Source organism: Chenopodium quinoa, unplaced genomic scaffold (assembly GCF_001683475.1).
Source record: "Chenopodium quinoa cultivar QQ74 unplaced genomic scaffold, ASM168347v1, whole genome shotgun sequence".
NCBI classification, from domain to species: domain Eukaryota; kingdom Viridiplantae; phylum Streptophyta; class Magnoliopsida; order Caryophyllales; family Amaranthaceae; genus Chenopodium; species Chenopodium quinoa.
Window position 1 is genome coordinate 3,329,078 of NW_018743175.1, and position 16,092 is coordinate 3,345,169.

Below are 16,092 nucleotides of genomic sequence, written 5' to 3' on the forward strand. Positions count from 1 at the left end.
TGATGCTTTGTCTTCACCAACTTGCCCACCACCTCTCCTTTCGACCTAATGTCAAAGTCCAATATCAATGGAACACCTTCGGCCTTATCGGAGACCACAAAACCAGCACCAGCCCCATACAAAGGAACCTTCCTTCCTTCGACGTTTACATGCACTGTTCTCCAGCTTTGTTTGGGTTGATAGTACGGATCCAACTATACGTACACCACAAATTAAGTCATGTAAGATATATCTTACGTACAAACAATGGCAAAACTGACTCGTATCCAATCTAGATTACCCGGCCTAAAAACAAGAATCGTTAAACGAAGCAAAGCAATCTCACCTGACCGGAAGCAATAGTGAGATCATAATAACGAAGGTTGATAGTAGCCTAACATGGATGCCGAAAAAAGTAGCAGGGTTATGCACTCTCATTCTCAACGAACAATTAATTGTCAATATCTTGCTTGGTACTCCTGTAAGATCTGATCCTTCCCCAAAATAGAAATTATGTACAGTCACATCCTACATTATGTTTTAACAAGTATTAAAAATATATTAAGATAACAACTATCAAAGCAGTAGATTATGTCAAAGAAATATTTCGTATATACATACTTTCTCTGTCTCTTAAAGTTTACCTCATTTAACTTTTTAAGTCGCCCCTAAAAAATTACCCCATACTAAGTGTATTTTAGCTTATATTATTAACTAGCCTTATTTCAATTACTCGTACCCATACTGTCTTTTAATAATGGCGGTTTAGCCTTATTAGAGAATTAATTAATCCCATAAACTTGCATTGTTTCCTACTAAATTAAATCACGTAAGTTTGTCGCTCAAATTTACGTACCAAGAAAGAATTGTTCTGTATGCAGTAGTATTAGGAAGAAGTAGCTATGTGTTTGGATAGATTAGGGGGGAGGAAAAGAAGGGAAGGGAGGAGAAGGGGTGGGAAGGGAAGGGGAGGAGAGGGAAAATGAAGAGTTTTCCTTTCAAATTCCTTCATTGTTGGAGAGATCAATTTCTTGTAATTCTATCTCTTCATTTTTTCCCCTCCAATTCTCCTCCTTCCTCTTCCTCATTTGCTATTCAAATGAGAGATTATCAATCCCTCAATTTCTCTTCCCTTTCTTTCTCTCTAGTTCCTTCAATCCAAACAAAATGTTAGTGGAGGTAATTAAATCTTTTGGCATTATCGTGTTAATTTTATGTGAGTTTTCTCACCCACTCCCTCTCTTTTCTTTTCTTTGTTTTTTATGAAGTAATAAAGTTTATACTACATAATTTCATGAAATAAAAAGGCGGATGTTTTGTAAACTTAAATTTAGTAATAACATATAGGCCAAAATACACCACTAAATGCTTTTCCATGTCACTCTAATCATCCTTCTTTTTTCTATTTAGGTAAAAAAAAAACACTTTGATTTATTTTACATCAACATTCAAAAGGCACATATCCCCGAAAAAAGAAAGAGAAAAATGATACTCCACACTAAACTTGCCTTTTTACCAAAAACAACATTCACAAATATACAATTTCAATGACGTGATAAACTTGAATCATGTAATATATGTTGGGATTTTGGGAAGGTTCATAAATTTTTTGTTTCATGCAAAATAATTAACTTGCCTAAATCGATATGTTGCTTATAAATTCACACAGAGTATAAAAAAATAAATGATGCATTTTTTAAAATCGATTTTTGATTAAACTTTATTTTCAAATCAACAAATAGTTTTGGATTATTCTTCATAAGATAGATCTTACACGGTTATCAACCTACACACATTAATTAACTTTTTTCTTAATATAAATTTCTCTAACGATCTTGTTAACGAACGCCTTCGGACGTTAGATAAGCATTTAAAATATTTTTTAAAGTGATATAAATTTGGAAATGCATGCCAAAATCACGCGTCGATCGGTGTAATTAATGCTCATTTTAATATAATATTTGGAGACGTTCATTAGCTTTTGCCTTCTCTAAATTGCAATGTACGTCCAAAGCGAATCGACATGACACTTGTCATGTTCTGATTAAAAAATTCCCCACCACTTTCACTTTTTTTTTTTTTTTTTTTTTTTTTTAATCTGCATGCATATTAATTGATATATCCTATAATATCTAACTTTCAATTTGACAACTATATTCTAGGTATATTCTATATGCATTCAATAAAAATATTTTAACATATCTTTCATATATTTTATAATAGGTATTTTCAATAATAAACAACATATACTACGTATATAAGGGAATATTATTAGAACAATATACTACTCCCATACTCTGTATCATTCTACATCGTATTTTTTCATTTGAAAGTTTTTTTTGCTCCAACCAGGATTAACACTATAACTTTTATTATATATATGTTGATTTATTTATAATAATAACACTGCATTTCAATAACTATAAATATAAAATAAAAATAAAAAAAACTTAGCTTGATTATTAATTGTCACAAAAAATAAGTCATTTAATAAATTTGTATAAAACACTTGTGCGGGTTAAAGTATGTTATAAAATATTGTGCCGGTCAAAACATGCCAACAAAATAGGGACATATAGGGATATAACATTACACGGGTTATAAATAACATAAAATTTTATTTTTATATAAAATCCTATAATCATGAAATTTGTGTTTTTTTTAAATGTTTAATGATCAATACGAGTAAGTTTTGATATCAATATAACATAAAATTCAAGTTAGTTTTTTTTTAAGAAATTCAAGTATTTGTTTCAATTAGAAATATTGATTTTTAAAAAAAAATTATTATTAAATTAATATAGTAATTTATAATTAGGTTAAGGAACTTAAACTAGATTTTTATAAATTCCAAAATATAAATGTGGGCTTATTATTTAGGGAGAATATTGAAACTTGTCAAGACGGCAACGTTTAACTATTTCTCCCCATCAACGAACTCCTCGTTATATTTCCACGGTTGAAGTCAGATCAAACTGTTATATTCAGGTGAGCTTTTCTTTTGATTCCACGAATTTATATTCAATACGAGTAATATCTAATTTCAATACTTTGAATTGCTTGAGTTAATTGGTACTTTGCTACTACTCTATTAGGATTATAAGTTTCATTAGTGTTAATTGACTTACTTAATTTGATCCATTTTTTGCTAATTACTTATGAAATTGCTTAATTAATCTCACACTGGCTGCTCCAATTTTTCGCATTATTGGGAGATCATTTTCTATCTAATGCACCAGTATTATGCAAAAAATTGTTACCAAGTTTTCATCTTTCTTTTTTTTTTTTTCAATTTGAGTATAAAAATTCTATTTTTATGCGATTTGGTATCAATATTCCTTTCTAGGTCTTTTTAATTGAACTTATTATAGAAAAATACCCTGAATCTGATTTGAATTATTCTTGGTTTCGTGGGAATCTTTACTTCTGTGTTATTGTGATGAAACAGCTTTTATACAGATATGTTATACTTGGATAATGTTCCCACATCTTATATTAATGCAAGTTGGGATGGCCCATACTTATGACTCAATGACTCATGTTTTAGTAATTTTTATTTTGAGAGTTGTTTGGTTTGCGGAGTGGTATGGGTTTGGAATCATGAATGAAACCCGGGCGATATGGGTTTGGAACCTTGATACCAAATAGGCAAATACCATGTTTTAGCTGAGCTCAAGAATGAATATAACCCCTTAATCTGATACCTAGTGGTTTGAAATGAAGTAATTGGGTATTCTTTGAGTTCCCAAATGTTTGAGTGTATAGCTAAATGACCAAGTGTGTTTCATGAGCATTTATACTTGTTCAATGATTTTTGGCTATTGCTTATGCTTTGAAGTCGATTTCAATTGTGTTACGTTGTGAGGAAGTTGGTTTCCCTATTTTTGTGTTTCAGGTTACAGTGTTGATTCCGCTGGTTTTCGAGAAGTGTCACTATGAGTGATTGTAGTAAAAGTGAGTCTGCTCTTGAAAATGAGAATCATGTTGCTGAAAGTAGTGCTGTTCGGAAAAAGATTGTCTACATATGGGATATGGATGAGACACTGATATTGTTGAAGTCGTTGTTGGATGGTACATATGCAGTAGCATTTAGTGGTGTAAAGGATGTACAGAAGGGCGTTGATATTGGAAAGATGTGGGAAAAATATATTCTTGATGTTTGCGATGATTATTTCTTCTATGAACAAGTATGTTGGCTGCTTTATGACATTGAATGATCATACGATTGTCCATGCTCTTATGGTTCCTTTTTAAAGTCAGTGTTCACTGCTTAGAGGTATCCAAAGAGATACTTGCTGGCGATTTCAGAAAGCTTAATGTAATCTACATTTGCAGATAGAACAATACAATGAGCCTGTGATTGATGCTTTGAGCCCGTACGATGACGGGGTTGATCTCTCTAATTATGATTTTAGCCAAGACAACATTGGTTCTCCAACAGATGACATCAACAAAAGAAAGCTTGCTTATCGTCATAGGATAATAGCCCAGAAGTATAAACAGGTATTCACTATGGACACCTTGGCCTTATTAAATATTCTTCTGGTTTTTGTTTGCTTTCTTCTTCTGTGATAATTTGCTAATTGGTATAGGATATAGCACTTCTGTATTGTTAGATACATGCTTTGTGGCACAATATGTACTTATTTCAGACATTGTGTATCTTTTATGAGCTATTAAGTTGTCTCCTCCTTTTCCTATTACCTCTTAGTTCCTATTCTTCCCATGACTTAATTTCTCTGATTCTTTCAGGGCTTGCATTCTATACTTGACCAGAAGAAATTTGAACTTTGGAATAATCTGTATGAGATTACCGATAGTTACACTGATGGATGGCTTTCCTCTGGTATGTATAATTCTCTGGGTGAAATGCATACTTGGTCACTGCATCCCTCTGCACCGTAAATGAACTGAGAATAAGACGAAAAACATATATATATATATATATATATATATATATATATATATATATACACACACACTATAAAAAATGAAAAAACCTATACTTAGTGTCTGCTAGAGTTTCACTGTTGCTTCATCAGGCTGGGTTACTGGATTAATTTTTTTCCTCGTGAAGGCTTAGTGAACTGACTACACTTGTGGATGATGTAATTAAATAAACCTTCCTCATCCACCCTCTTCCCCTCCACACACCGCAATAAACCTAATATAAGAGCTAATTAATGAGTGAATCACAGAGAGGAAGCTTAAAATTTCTGTTGAATGCCAGAAGATTTTGCATACAAATATAACTTGTGACAGCTGCTATTTATTAACCTTTTGGTGTTACTTGCAAGTTTCTTTTTATAAGCTTTATCATTTGTGATAGAATCATAATTTTTTTTGTATTACTTGTTGAAAATTTGGGTTAATGTCATTTCTCACTGTCTTGGCATGAAGATAGAATTGAAATCTTTTGTGTATGTCATAAGTGGGCACATCCGTGAATTCATTGCATGTTGTAACAATTGCTTCCAATATTTTGCAGTTAAACATTAGTTTACTCTGTATTATTCATGAAGTCATGGTCATTCTGGGCCACTTTTATCTGCAACATGGACATAGAGTATAAGCTAGAGTAGCTAAGAACAAAGAAAAGAAAGAGCTAGGGAAAAGCCATGTTAGCATCAGGTTTTTTTCCTGGGAATATTTTTCTGTAAAGCATACGTGATATAGTTAGTGTAGTAATTGTCTCAAATTTGACTATTGACGTGGATCCTGAAGATTCTTATCTTGAGATTTTTGTTTCTTATGATTTAATGAACCTTCCTTGTTTTGTGAATGTAGTATTATTGTGCTTGCTTGTCTTCACTATTCTACAAACATACCAAATTCTGATTCAAGCATTTTACTAATGAGATGGTTTGATTTAACTTTTTTCTAAAATGAGATAATGGACCGAAACTGTTGTCAAACATATGATCATGCCATTGATGGGAACTTTTATATCTAGTTATTTCTGTAGTCTTGGCCTCTTGGGAATAAATGATACTCTTGTTGCTCAATCACTTGCTGTACTGCTGAAGCACTTTGGTGTCACTGCCTCACTGTTGCATTGCGGACTCCTATTTAATAGTGCTTGCAGGCCTTAACTTCTGACAGCATACATGAAAACATTCTCTTGTTTTGATGCAGCACGGGCCTTGCTGCAGCATTGTTCAGGTGATAGGGAATTGGTAACCACTGGATGTGAAGAGTTCCAATGTATTAATATCTTAGTGACTGCTGGATCACTGATTCCGAGCCTAGTCAAATGTTTACTCTTTAAATTGGACAGCTTGTTAACTTGTGAAAATAGTAAGTTCCCTTCTAACTATCGTTTTGCTCATCATCTTCCAGCTGAAATTATCATCCTCTGTTGGGCCTATAATGCCTCTATGCTATCCTTGCAGTTCTTGATATCTCTGCTATATAGTTTTCCCATAGAATTATACAACTATATAGTGATAGTCAAAAGCTCATTCCTGGAAAATGTCAGATATTGGCTAACAGCTCCTATAAGGCTATGATACTGAGTGGATGAGATAGACAATTTATATATAAATGCTAGTTCCTAGTTTTGGAACCATCTTTATAAGTTTGGCTACGATGTGATCACTAATAATTTCTTAATATGTAAGAAGCATATCTCTTTCTACTGAAAAATATGTAGGAAATTAATCTGGACTTATTAGCATAAACCTGCTTAGTTGCTGCAGAAAATGCCTTGCAGCTAAGAGTCCCTGTACTCTTTTTTCAGCTTGGCAGATGTAATATTAATATAGTAATAATGTGGGTGAACCTTAATGGATCTTTCTCATCCTTTGAAACTAAAGTTATCCATTCTTTCAATAGTTCCATTGTACTTGTTTGCCTACGAGCTCTAAGAAATTTTATAGGACAGAAGTATCATAGGGAAAGTAATAATGACACTAGGAATTTCTCCACACCATTTTTTGTAGTTTCATCGATTATATTGATACCACCTTTATGGGCCTTGGGGATGCCTCTCTGTATAATGCTCTAAATCTACAATAAATCCTTACATTGATTAATGGCTTCAATTATTGAGAAAGTTTAAGTAGTGAAGAAGGATCTTCGAATAAATTCCAGATCTGTTAAGCTTATAAATAATGGAAACTTTGTTAGGGAGAGAGAGAAAGAAGATAAGCCTGATTCCTCTTATTGTTTCCTGGATGCATCCATTTCTCTCCCTCAAGTTGGTCCCATATCCCTTGTTCATACCTGTTTTATGTCTTATCAACACTGATATTGTTGGGGCTTTTACTTAGTCTGAACATCAAATTGTAAAGGTTTCATAGCATAATGCTTCATTTGATGATAGGAATCTTAGCTTTTGTTCACTAGTAGGACCTATCCAGAGTAAGGCTTAAAGCCAGCTCAACTCTGTACGTCGCTAATTATTGTGGATGGCAATGCTTTTTAAAGAGACGGCATTGAAGAGGGTGGAGCCAGATGCTATGTAATGAGAATTATTATGAGATATTCCAGGATGGGATATTTTGAATTTTTTGTTTTTAGAGCAATTCCTATTTGGCAGAGAGAGCAAGATAACATTTTCAAGAGGTAATTCAATGTATCAAAGCCTTTTTGGTTGGGATTTTCGTTCCAATGTCACTTCTCTATATAGATATGCATCATCATCTTCATGAACATGCTAATTGCTGTAAGGGGCCTGTTTAGGTACTAGTTAATCTGCGAAGATGATAAGGTAGGTGAGGAAATCACCTTAGTACAGCTCTCCACTTAGACTAGTACTGTGGAAACTGGAAGGGATGATGAACTGGCCCAGCCCAAAAGCAAGTATTAATGACCAATCAAATGGCTTTTTGCAGGCCGGGCCTCTTAGCATCCGAGTTCCCTGTCGTGTATAGTTTTTCTGAGTCCTTAATTCTCTTCTGCTTCTGTTTGTATGTACTGAGATAAGTACTGATATTGGGTATAATAAAACTTTCCCAGTATATAGTGCATGGGATGTAGGGAAGCTTCGTTGTTTCTCGTGGATCAAGGAGCGTTTTGGTGGACCCGAAGTTCAGTTCTGTGTGATTGGGGATGGATGGGAAGAGTGTGAAGCTGCCGAGTTTCTGAGGTGGCCGTTTGTGAAAATTGACCCAAAACCAGACGGCCTCCACAGGTTTCCTGGCCTCACTAAAGAAACCGTAGGCCATTATCTCTCTGTTGTTTATGGACGTCCTGATGCTGAAACTGAAGATCAAGACACCACATCCTCTACGACGTAGAAAGCTTTTATGAGATCTATTCTTGTATAGATCAGGTCTATATGTTAGCAAATTGTAACAACGTAAGGATTTGATGATTTCGTCGACCAACATTTCTTCATTTTTTCGGTATTCAGCACTTGGTATATTTCCTTTTCCATTGATTTGTTTTGTAACTTCATTTTTTTTTTGTTTTTTTTTTAATTTTATGAAATTGGTCAATTTCTACAAAAAGAAGGAAATCAAGAAATTCAAATGAATATTTATGATTTGATCTTTTAACCTAAATTTTAAATCATACTTCGTATTTGCCAATTTGAGCAAGATGCTTATGACATGTCATAACTGAATGTTATTAAGAGTAATTGAAATTAGCTTTCCAATTTTAAATATTTTTTTTAATGCTCGATACGTTTTGACTCTGTGTGTTCTTTATAAACGACCTACCATTAAAGTTTCATGTTGGACACATTGTCATAACACTATGCATAATTAAAACTACTTAGTATTTTTCAAAACTTATAATTGAAATTATAAATTCTTAAATCACTTACAGTACATATTTTTGCCAAAATTTTGACATTAAACAAATGAAAACTTGTCACCATCTTTGTGCTTGTGTTGGCCACAATTGTGGGCATTCATCCATGTGACTTGGTTGTTCTAAATGGGCCTCTTCACGTGAAATTTCACTGTTTTAAGTTTTATCCGTTAGAGATTTTTTGTTTAGTGCAAATTTAATGAAATATTTCATGTGTTTGACAATTTTCAGTTTGCTTAATGGGGCATAAATGTGGTCTAAAGTTGCTGCAACAACCTTATCAAAAGTTCTTTATTGTTTGTTTTCTCAATTTGAGTTTTTGAGGGCTCCCTTCTTTCAAACAATTTGTCTCAATTTCCGTATTTTAGTTTTGTTATGAGGCCCAATTTTGACAATTACGGTACGAGTATTATTTGGTGATCCTAAAATAAAAATAAAAAATGTTTTTATAGCATACACTAGGATATAACTGGTGCAATGCACGGTTTATATAAAATCTATTTTTGTAATTTGTACATTTTAAAAAAAATGGATAAATATTAATAAGAATTATGCACCTTGTCCAAAAATATTTGTAATTTTAAAATGTTAGATTTTCATCAAAATTATGATATAATACCGGTTCAACATTGGCTAATCATATTTCAATGTAGGAGTCCATTTATTAGTAAGCTATTTATAATTGTTTCATTTTTTTTTTATAATAAATTGATAGGTTGTAGTAGTTGTAATGTAGAAGCTTCTAAGACCATCTCCAATAGTGAGACTTGAAGGATTTTTTTTAGAAGAGAGAGAGTATTTTTTGCAAAGGATACCAATAAGCTGATATCTAAACTAAGCAACTCCAAAGGAAAGTTGCTAAGTTTAGATACTCAGCTTTGAATCTCATTTGACAAAAAGTGTGAGCCCTTTACCAATATTATAATATATTTGTAATTTATTTAAGGTTTTTTTTTTTTTTTTTTTTTTTTTTTTGAAAAACTTATAATACGGATTTGGTGGGCAATAAATTGAAATTGACATTAGTATACTTTAGAGAGTCTAGCCATTGGAAAATTAGACTTCACATGAGTTGCTAAATTGAGAAGTGGATTGGGTACGGTATCAACATTGGAGGTAAAAAACAACTCATTTTGTATTTCAATACTCAAAGTTGAGTCTCACCTAGTCAATCGCTATATTTTACCAAACACTCATACTTAATTGTCTATCTTCATAGCTAACGATTTGTTATTATTGAAGACTAATAGTTACTCTCACAACTAACATCTACTACCACAGGTAACAACCATCACTATATGTTATTGTACAACTACATTTTGCCGAACACGTTGAAGTATATTTCTAGGATAATTTGTTGTCCTTATGTATTGTATTTAGTTTTTCAAATCAAAGTAGCATTAATAAACTTCAATATATCAAAGCATTAAAAAAAGTTCATTTTCATACATAGTGGATACTATTACAAATATCGATATATTGATGTATCCCATAGTCATAAATGAATGTAGCTATCAATTATCACATGTTAAAATAAATCTAACCTTGTTCTTTTTCCGTTTTTGGACTGAATTCTATTCTATTAGTATTCCAATCGTGATTTCTGCACAAACAATTTGACTAGCTCCAAATATTGTACAATTAGAGCCACAATTCGTTAATAGGATTATTATTATCTTATCCAAGGTTTACTCTAATTAAAGCCACAATTATCTTGGCTGCCAGATCTTTACATTATCTTGTAGATAAAGATGGAGAACTAATGTGCTATTGAGTGTCAAATTGATAAACTATAATTTGTCAATATTCAATTTAACTACTCCCAACCCATTTTTAATGCTCTTCTATATTGTGCTCACCTTAATTTTTGTAGAAAATTAGCTTCAAATAAGTTAATAAGTTCGAAAAAAGAAAATTTTAGCTATATACAAGCTCAATTCAAATAATGTAAGCTCGGTCATTCAAATGATAATAGGCTATTTACTATAATTCACAATTAAAATATGTTATATATCCTGTTCAAGAGAGAAAAAAAAAAGTTCAATTAATAAGTCTAGTTTAAGAAAAACAAATTTAAATGGATCGATAAGTTCAATTTCATGTAAATATGTTTTTTTAAGTGTCAGTTTTAGATATTTGATTTTATTTTTTCTTTTAAAGTATTGAAGCTTTACTTTTTGGTACAGTCTATAAAGTATATACTACATTCGATAAGTTCGACTCACTTATTATTCATGTGATCAAAATAAAATAACTTTGACCACATTTTATGAGCTATACAATATAAATAAATTAGCATGTGGGATCATATTAGATTCCCCTTATTATAAATAATCCAAGTATCAACTTTTTACAAATTTCACTTATACCCAACCGAAGTTATTTATGGTCAAAGATGTTCGTTGGAGACCGCGCAATTGTAATGTTATGTTAGAGTTCTACTTTCCTATTATGCCATTTTTATTTTTGAATAGGCTTATTGTGCCATTTTTCCATTAATTTAATGATTTTAATTTTTTTAAAAACTTATTATGATGATTGAGACATGGACTTAAAAATTAAGGTTGAGTAAACACAACTAATTAATAAAAATGTAGAGGGAGCATCAATTTGTTACTTTCATATTATATTTGTATGCCGCAAATATCTTCCTACTTTCTAGTTTCTAGACAAAATACGTTTACCAAAATTTTTTGCTCACACTGTACTCTTGTGTGCTTTACTCTCTAAATTATCACATTGAATTTGTAAGCAATTATGGCATGTCAATAACAATTTTTTCAAACTTCTGAATTGACATAATTAACAATCTTTCTAAAAATAATCTATTAAAGTGATCAATAAGATCTTTGAAAATCATCAAAGTTGAAATATGTATTCAAATTAAACAAAAATATAATTAAGAAGTATAATTACAATAATCAATAATTGTGATGACACCAACAAGTGTTGGTATTGTTCAAGGGAAGAGGTGGACAATGGTGAAAGAATGACGTAGACAATTACATGGGGAGTTTCCAATATGGAAACATCTCGGCGATGTACTTGTAGGTGGTGGTTTTGTTGTTAGATTCACCATTTCATCAGGGTCTACTTGTAGTTTGAATCTTATTTAATGTTGAAAATCATATACGAAGTATATAGTTGTGTATTGTTTGCTTCAATGCATTATTTCATAGGTGCGTGCATTTTAATTAGCGGATTAAAATAACCAATGTTATAACTGTTATGAGCAAGATATTAAGTTTGTCTTGGTCTAGTGATACAGGTTGAACATGATTGAACCTTAGCTACATACTACTAATTAAAGAGAACTCAATATCTTCTCATCGGGTTCACATTGGTTCGAAGATCTCCCTATAACATGATTCAATATCATGTCATGCATACGATGAGATTGGTTTTTGACATTATGTAATGCTAATACTACGTATATAGTTTATGATAATGGCATTTTGTCGATGGACGTTTCTAATAATGCGTAAATAATTGGCAAGAATTTCCAAAAGTAAATTCGATAAATTGGGATAGTGCATAAAAATGTGGGATACAGAGAAAAACGAAAAGTATAATGAAAGTGGACCCTAAGTGTGCATGGCTATATTTACACCACGAGTTTCTCATACGTCTTTCCAAACACTCTTATAGCCCCCCGCTTTGCCATTGCCCATGCTTCCATTTTCTTATTTTAGTTTTTTGTTCTTACTCTCCAATTTTCTCACTATTTTTCCACTTGACTTTATCTTAGATTGCGAATGTTCCGTCTTTCCTTCTCAAATCGACGTGTAATAGCCTATTGATTATTGAATTGATGAATAAAACAAAGTTAACAAAATAAGATAAGCACACAATAAGATAATTCTTTGTTTGGCCTTTTTGGGTGTATAAAGGAGGCTAATGTTGATCAAAACCGATTGATAGCCTATTGATTATTGAATCGGTGAATAAAACATTAAAACAAATTTAATTAACAAAATAATAGGTACATCGTAAGATATTTTTTTTTGGGGGAGCGAGGGAGACTGATGTTGATCAGATTCAATTTTAAATTTTGGATATCAACTATACAACGTAATTAATAACTGATTAACTTAAAAACGGAGGTAGTATTAACATTATAAGAAAACATGTTTAATTTTTGTCGGACATAAAAAAACAATAAAGGTTATAACGATTGATAACTATGGCCATTTGAGAACAACTGCATGGTGTATATATTTTTCTTTAAAATAACATAATGAAGTGTTAGACTGTTAGTGGGACACCGAATGTATTGTAGTTTTAATCTAGGGTTACTGTAAATATAGAGATCATTCTAGCAAGCTAGGTTACCCATGTAACATAACAAAAATAAAATCGTGCAGTAAAAGTCTAGACTTGGCAATCATGACCCAGGCGCGATGACCCGATATTGACTCAAAAATATCGACCCGAACTTGACCCGACTCGACCCGATTTATACCGACTCGAAAATGGAGTTGATCTGATCTTGACCCAACACCCGAACTGACCCGATCTGAAGTTGATCCAACCTGAAATTGATCCGAAATGTTTGACCCGAACATACCCGATACGCGGAATTGACCTGGATAGACCCGATACCCGAAATGTCGCGAACTAAAATTACCTTATAATTGAACTAAAAATGTTTGGTGCCATAAATAACTCAAATTGTTCATCTTCAACCATAACCAAACTCATAAACCGAATTAATAGTTCTTATTATAACAATAACAAAATATAAAATTATTGATTATTTGAGCTTGATCCACAAATGGAACAACTCGAAGATGACTCGACCTGAATATGACCCGTATATACTAAACTTGAAAATGGTTTGACTCGAACATACCCGAAACCCGAAATGACCCGACCGGACCCGTAACTGACCCGAATGTTAACTGACCCAAAATGACCCGACCCGTACCTGACCCGAATAACCCATTTGCTAGGTCTGTAAAACTATATAGGTTCATGGATGTGGAGTCCTGACAGAAATGTCTAAAATGGTTGGGCTACTAGTACCCTAAATGCAGTGCAATTTGCAACAATCAATAAATAAATGTTACCATGTCATATCATATCAAATAATCAATCGATTTATTCATTTCTAATATATTGTGAGGATGACTATATTGTGTTTGCTTTTGTTTCAATTATAAACTTTACCTACTGTTTCGGGTGAAAACAATGGGACCTTGCCGAAGGTCCGCTGAAATGGAGAAGGCTGGATTCGGTCCAAGTTATGTTGGGCCGAAGGTTTCCTGCACAGTAAACACACGTAAACTAGCCTCGGGGGTGTTGCCGAGGAAGGCCCCTCCGATGCTAAAGTCAGTACAATGTGTAAGAAGAAGAAACTATGCAAGAGAGTTTGTTGCTTGAGGCTTTCATGGAATATATCAGAATATATGAATGAACATATGAATCTATGAATGAATCAGAATGAATCTCTCCCTTGAATGTATCAATATGATGGCTTTTATACCTCATCATACATGGAGAGGTTGGGCCTTAGCCCAATTGGCTTGCTTTGTGGGCTGACCTTTGACTTTAGCACAATTGGAGAGTTGAACCTTGACCTTGGGCTTTTGATTGGATCATTTAGTGCTTAGGCCCAATTGGACTAAATTGGACCCAAACAACTTGCCCCCCAGACCCGATTTGGAAGGATGACGGGTCGGGTTTGATTTAATTCAGAAAAGGAGGGATGTAAATGATTTAATTAATCCAAAAATTTGAATTTAAACCGTAATTAATGAGATAACAACGGTTAAGGCAGATGATTGTGGAAGTTGGACGGATAATGGGCAGTTTAATCACAAGATCATGTGTTTAACGGTTACTTAGTGGAGTATTTAAGAGAAATTAAAACGCAGACTCCTCGTATCCCATACCTGGAGATATAAACAGAGGCGCGTCATCTCTCCTCACTTATTCACCAACACAAACCCAGAATTCTCGAGAGAGAAACTAAGAACCCGCATCAAAACTTCGCAAATTCCCCGAGCATTAAGCTTAGAAACTGAGACTTGCCACTACGAACTCGTAAATCGGCAACTTTCGCTTCAGATTAAGGTAAATTCCTTTGATTTCAGTTTATTTTTCTTCGAATTCGAACTCCTTCCCCTTTTCTTTCGACTTTTTTCTTCGAAATAATCAATGGCAAGAGGAGTTAGAGGTAGAGCCCGTGCTCCAAGAAGAGCAAGGCCGATTCCCGATCCTAGGAACAGGATTGGGACCTGGAATGGACAAAGGCCAGAGTCTGACCCTGCTGAAGGGATTAGGGCGACTCCCCTTTCCTCGGCTCCTCCTCAGAGAACGGAGGAGCCGAGCGCTTCTGGACGGGATGATGAAGTTCTCGCTGTCCTTTGGGATATCCTCCCCGGGTTTTCAGAATGGGAGAATGCCGAAGTTGCTTCGGCCATGATAAAGAACCGCCCCTACCCATGGTGGGTGGAGAATGCCGATCAATATCGATTTGCCGAGCAAATTGAGTTGCATTACGGCATTTTTGAAGCTGATGGGTATTGGTGCCGAATGCCCTCGGCATCCGATAGAATCCATCGTCCACCCCCGGGGTATGTGGGGGTGTACACAAGACAGCTTCAGTACGGGCTGAGGTTCCCTTTGGACGTATTCGTCCGAGACTTGCTGATCCATTACAACATCTCTCTATGTCAGTTAACTCCCACCAGCATCCGAAGGGTGATGACATACTTATGGGTCTGCAAGTTCTTCAAGTACGTGCCGAACCTGCACTGCTTCAAAAAGCTCCATCGACTAGTGCCAAATATTCAAAGTGGGCACGGAAGCCATGGTTCTGGGTGGTACCGGATTGAGTCCCGGCCCCAATACCTAACCATGTGGCCAAACGACTCTTCAGACAAGGACTGGAGAGGTCAATGGATTTGGGTTAGGGCACCCACAGATCCGGGCCACCCTTGCGTCTTCAGCGCTCCCCGGTACCTTGCTGAGCCTGATCCCGAAATGGGAAGTCTAGGTCCCCCCGCAGATAACGGGGCGGATCCGAACCTGGATCAGCAACATATCTTCGGCAAGCTGCCGAACCGGGAGGGCAGTGGCCGAATGCAGCATATCCCGGAGACTTGGCTCCCCGATACACATTACGTTTTCCAAGAGAACATGCTAGCAGCTGTTGGCCTCAGCCGAAAGTTTAAGGATGGTAAGCTTCTTCGGCTGGGGCCGAGGCTTTTTAACTATCTCTTTTTCTTCTCTCGCTTCGCTTTTTTATGTTGTGCCAACCTATCTGAACTAACCTTTCCCCTTTCCTTTTTCAGAGCGGGACGAGACCAACGTTGGCATTAACTACGCTCGTCTTGGTGTCAACCGAGA

The 16,092-nt window shown here is 34.4% G+C and overlaps 1 protein-coding gene across 1 annotated transcript; it reads left to right on the plus strand.

Moving 5' to 3' along the window:
• Window positions 1–2,853: 2,853 nt before the first annotated feature.
• Window positions 2,854–8,358, plus strand: LOC110732520 (eyes absent homolog 4-like). The gene is made up of 6 exons (XM_021912470.1): window positions 2,854–2,967; window positions 3,875–4,166; window positions 4,315–4,482; window positions 4,732–4,825; window positions 6,115–6,276; window positions 7,939–8,358. Exons 2-6 carry the CDS (start codon window positions 3,915–3,917, stop codon window positions 8,217–8,219), a joined length of 957 nt encoding a protein of 318 aa, XP_021768162.1. The 5' UTR covers window positions 2,854–2,967; window positions 3,875–3,914; the 3' UTR covers window positions 8,220–8,358.
• Window positions 8,359–16,092: the final 7,734 nt, after the last annotated feature.

What these genes read in the sequence shown, in the direction of transcription:
- LOC110732520 (XM_021912470.1), top strand. Translation starts at nt 3,915, where the DNA reads ATGAGTGATTGTAGTAAAAGTGAGTCTGCTCTTGAAAATGAGAATCAT. An exon ending in ATTATTTCTTCTATGAACAA is followed by an intron (nt 4,167 to 4,314) that starts GTATGTTGGCTG and finishes CTACATTTGCAG; the next exon opens with ATAGAACAATACAATGAGCC. An exon ending in CTTGTTAACTTGTGAAAATA is followed by an intron (nt 6,277 to 7,938) that starts GTAAGTTCCCTT and finishes AAACTTTCCCAG; the next exon opens with TATATAGTGCATGGGATGTA.